A 3,961-nucleotide genomic window follows, 5' to 3' on the forward strand; every position below is an offset into this window, starting at 1 on the left:
CTAGTAGAGGTCGGCGCTGTTCCTGTGGGGCGGCCGGGCCTTGCCGGGCTCCGGGCGGTCCCGGGCGCCGCGGCCGCCGTCGGGGCGGCAGAGCCCGTCCTCGCTGCCGGCGGGCAGGCTGTCCAGCGTGCTCTCCTTGCTGCCCGCGGCCTGCGCCGGGCTCCCGCGGCGGCGGCGCGGGCAGGCGCTGGGGCAGCGGGCCAGGCAGCCGGGCAGCGCCTCGGCCGTGCAGGCGTACATGCCGGCCGGCACGGCCAGCACCATGGCGCACACGATGACCACGATGTGGATGAGCTTCTCGCGCTGCTCCATCTGGCTGACGTCGCTGCCCGTGACGAAGACGACGCACTGGCCCTTGCGGGGAGCCTGGTTGCGCACGGCCACGCACACCTCGTACTTGGTGGCGGGCAGCAGGTCGGTCACCGAGTAGGTGTTGACCCCGGGCCCGATGTAGATGGTGTCCTTCTGGGCGGCGTCGTAGCGGCCCACCATGAGGGTGTACCAGGTCTCCCCCGGCTCGGCCGCCGCCGCCGCCGCCGCGAACCACTCGAGGGTGATGCCGTAGACCGTCTGCTTGGCGATGCGCACCTCCACGTGAGCGCCCGGCTCCGCGGCGGCCGCGGGCGCCCAGCCGCGGGGCGTGGTGGACGCCCACGGAGCCACCACGCGGAGGTTGATGGCCACCGAGGTGTTGCCCAAGAAGTTCGCGGCCGTGCAGGTGTAGTTGCCGGCGTCTGCTGGCCGTGCCGCCGGGATCAGCAGCTCCGAGCGGACGGTGTCCTCGCTGATGGGCTCCGTGGACACTGCGGGCAGAGGTGAGGGGGTCAGCACCCAGCCCTGGGGCAGCCACCAGGCCGGTGAGGGACGGGGCCCACGCAGGACCCGCCCTGCCCAGGAAGGAAGGAAGAGGGGCACGGGAACTGCCGAACCCCAGAGAGCTGACAGCCGAGTGTTGTCTGTCTGAAAGGCATTAAACGCACCCAGGCGTGGGAGACGTGGAGTGTGTCCCACCCCTGAGCCGGTACAAGCTGCTGTGGGCAGAGGCCGAGCTGCCCGTCTGCCATCAGCATTCTTAGGTCAGGGCAAGCCAGGAGAGGCTCTGAGGAGGCACACCTACATTTTGGACACATGCTCCATCCTCTGTTAGGATTAAAAATGTCAGTCTCGAGAGCCTCAGACTAAAATAGGTGTATGAAGCCAGAAAGTGTTGGGCTGGAAGTGAAATGCAGTTTTAAGAACAGTGTGAAACCCTGTCATCTACCCAAACAGAGGTGTGTGGCCTGTGGTTGAGAAGAAACTGTATGTAATTAATCAGCATGTGCTTGTGGAAAGACACACAAGTGCTGCTACAGCGCTGCAATTGAAGCAAATATCAGCCCAGGATTAAGGGCTAATGCTATCCTATTTAGTTTGCTGGCATATTAGGGACACACAACCTGTGTGCCTGCGTGTCTTATTACCTTACCTGATGGAAATAGCAACTTGTCCTATTGAAGGCTCTCAGTAAAAATAAACATGAGGGAGGAGGAATTGGGAGGAAACGGTCTCATATCACAACACCTTTGCAAAAGAATATAAATAAGCAAGACGTCAGGAAAACAACAGCTTCTGTTTCAGCTGGTAGAACATGAATGGACACATATAGGAAACAGGGCTCTACAGTTTTGTGGTTTGTGTGGTATTTCTTGAGGGAATAGATGGGAATAGTGTAGGAATATGTGAAACTGTATATGTGTGTACAAACACATCTACGTGCAAATATAATTATACAGAATATATGCATATATGCATGTACTTTATAAGATGTAGTAAAATATGTAGTATATAATATGTAGTAAATATACATACATATTTAGATAACTATGTTTTTATTAAATATGTTCAGCTAATATGAGATTAGTAGCTCCTACATCATGTATCATGGGGAAAGAGCTGTTTCTTAAAATCCACAAGTAAGATAATTGTATAAAAATGAGGCTATGCTCCTTTTATCTTTGACTGATATCCCACATGAAGCAGCTCTTCTTATGCTGGTCAGATGTGCTTATATGCACAGGATGATTAAGATCATTTGGATTACTGCCACCACAATAACTGTGGTGCTCTGAAGGGGCTGGGTTGCTGTGGTGACTGTGATGGCCTGCAGACCTATGTAAGTAGAATAGTACAGCATAAATTTTTAATGGAAAAAAAAAAAGGAAGAAGAAGAAAAAGCTCTGCTTACCATTAAATGCCCTTAAAAGTTTGAGTGCATAGGTCCACCAGACAACTGGGGAAGGGCTGCCTTGCACAAAGCAGGTCAGGGTGATGTTCAAGCCTGCTGGGACTGTCAGGTTGGTGTCAAGGGCTGAGGTCAGGGGCTTCGTGCAGCTGTTAAGCTCCACTTCATGAAAAAACTTCCCTGTCCTGAATTTTGGGGCTGAGCAAGTTAAATAGGAATTCATCAAAATAATAGGTGGGCCCACAGACTTGATAAACTGGACAAATCCCCGCAGGCGGCAGTCGCAAATCCAGGGGTTGTCATGGAGGGCCAGGACGGCATTGGAAATGGCTTCTAGCGGCCCCTCCGTCCTCTGGCTTCTCTGGTAGACAGGCCAGTTGTAGAAGACATCCCTGGATATGATGGTAAGCTGATTTGAGGATAGATCTAAGTAGGTCAGGTTGGGCAGATAGCGGAGTGCGTGTTCTGGAAGGACATCCAGCCGGTTGTGCTTCAGATCCAGGATTTTCAGAGTCGGGGTGTCTTGAAATGCTGTCCATGGCACCGAACTTAATTTGTTCCCTTGCAAGCGCAGCTCCTTCAGAGCTGGCAGATATTCCAGGCTCTTGATGTGCATCACTGTGATGTTGTTAAAATTGAGCCACAGATACTCCAAGGCACTAACATTCTCAAAAGAGCCACGAGGCAATTCTGTTAGGTGAGAATTTTCTATTCTAATTTTCCGTATGTCCTGAGGGATGTTTGCAGGGATCTGCCTCAGCAGTGCAGACATGCAGAGCAAACTCCTAGGGAGGAAACCAGAAAATTTTCCAGGTCACACACCACATTTGAGGTCAATAAACCAGTTCCCTATGCAGGTATACAGGCACTTGAATAATTATAAGGTATTGTATATGGGTCATGCACAAGCCACCCATCCATCCCTGGGGTTTACACCAATTTTGTCATAAAGAATACATCAAGTCATAAAAATGGTTATGTATGTAACTACATTTCTCAGGGAAATAAGAGAAATCTCATTCTATACTCAAGACAGCACAATTCAAGTATTAGAGGTAGCACTCTGTGCATCGGTCTGCTTGCTTCTGGTGCTCACATCATCAGCAAGTTTCTACTGAGGCTATCTGAACCACTTCTGGTGCTACAACAGGGCTAACAGTGCTCTTACCTTCCAAAGCTGTCCTGAGAACAAGAGCATCCTGTGATGCAAGATGAAACTGATGGTTTTATCTTGTGGAAGGCCAGAAGAAGAAGAAAAATATGACAGACAGGGTCCATATTCTCCTTTAAGAAAGCACTGTGCAGGGGTTTGCACCAAACACACCAACAGCCTCCAAGAAGCAAATCCTATTAGCTGTAATCTTCCTTGACGCAGAAATAAATCCTGCTGGGGATCCAACCCTAAGGAAGACATGTAGTGTGGTTCTCAGTCCGTGTCCAAGTGCTAAAAAGCACCCGCAGGACCACTCTTGGCATTTCTCCTCCAGCTGAGGGGATTCTGACAGACATATTTATTTGGTTGGGAATACGAAGATGGAGCCAAAACCACTTCTTTTGCCAAACCATTGCAAGTAATTAACCAGGCCAATTTTTTATTTCATGGGGTCTGTCTCTATCTCCTATATTTTAATGACTTTTATCAAGGCAGAAAGCCATGGTAGGGCCAGACTTCACAGCTGTAATTTGCCATGGTGCCCCATTGCACAGTCCATCCTCCCCCAAACCCTGCTGCAGCTCTGT

General features: G+C 51.0%; 1 protein-coding gene across 1 annotated transcript; it reads right to left on the reverse strand.

Annotated features, from left to right (window-relative positions):
• LRIT2 (leucine rich repeat, Ig-like and transmembrane domains 2) lies at positions 1 to 3,457 on the reverse strand. The gene is made up of 3 exons (XM_033066114.1): positions 3,390 to 3,457; positions 2,225 to 3,006; positions 1 to 803 (listed from the first exon to the last, which is right to left on the reverse strand). Exons 2-3 carry the CDS (start codon positions 2,991 to 2,993, stop codon positions 1 to 3), a joined length of 1,572 nt encoding a protein of 523 aa, XP_032922005.1. The 5' UTR covers positions 2,994 to 3,006; positions 3,390 to 3,457.
• Between the last annotated feature and the right edge of the window lie 504 nt (positions 3,458 to 3,961).

This window comes from Catharus ustulatus, chromosome 8, assembly GCF_009819885.2.
Source record: "Catharus ustulatus isolate bCatUst1 chromosome 8, bCatUst1.pri.v2, whole genome shotgun sequence".
NCBI lineage: Eukaryota > Metazoa > Chordata > Aves > Passeriformes > Turdidae > Catharus > Catharus ustulatus.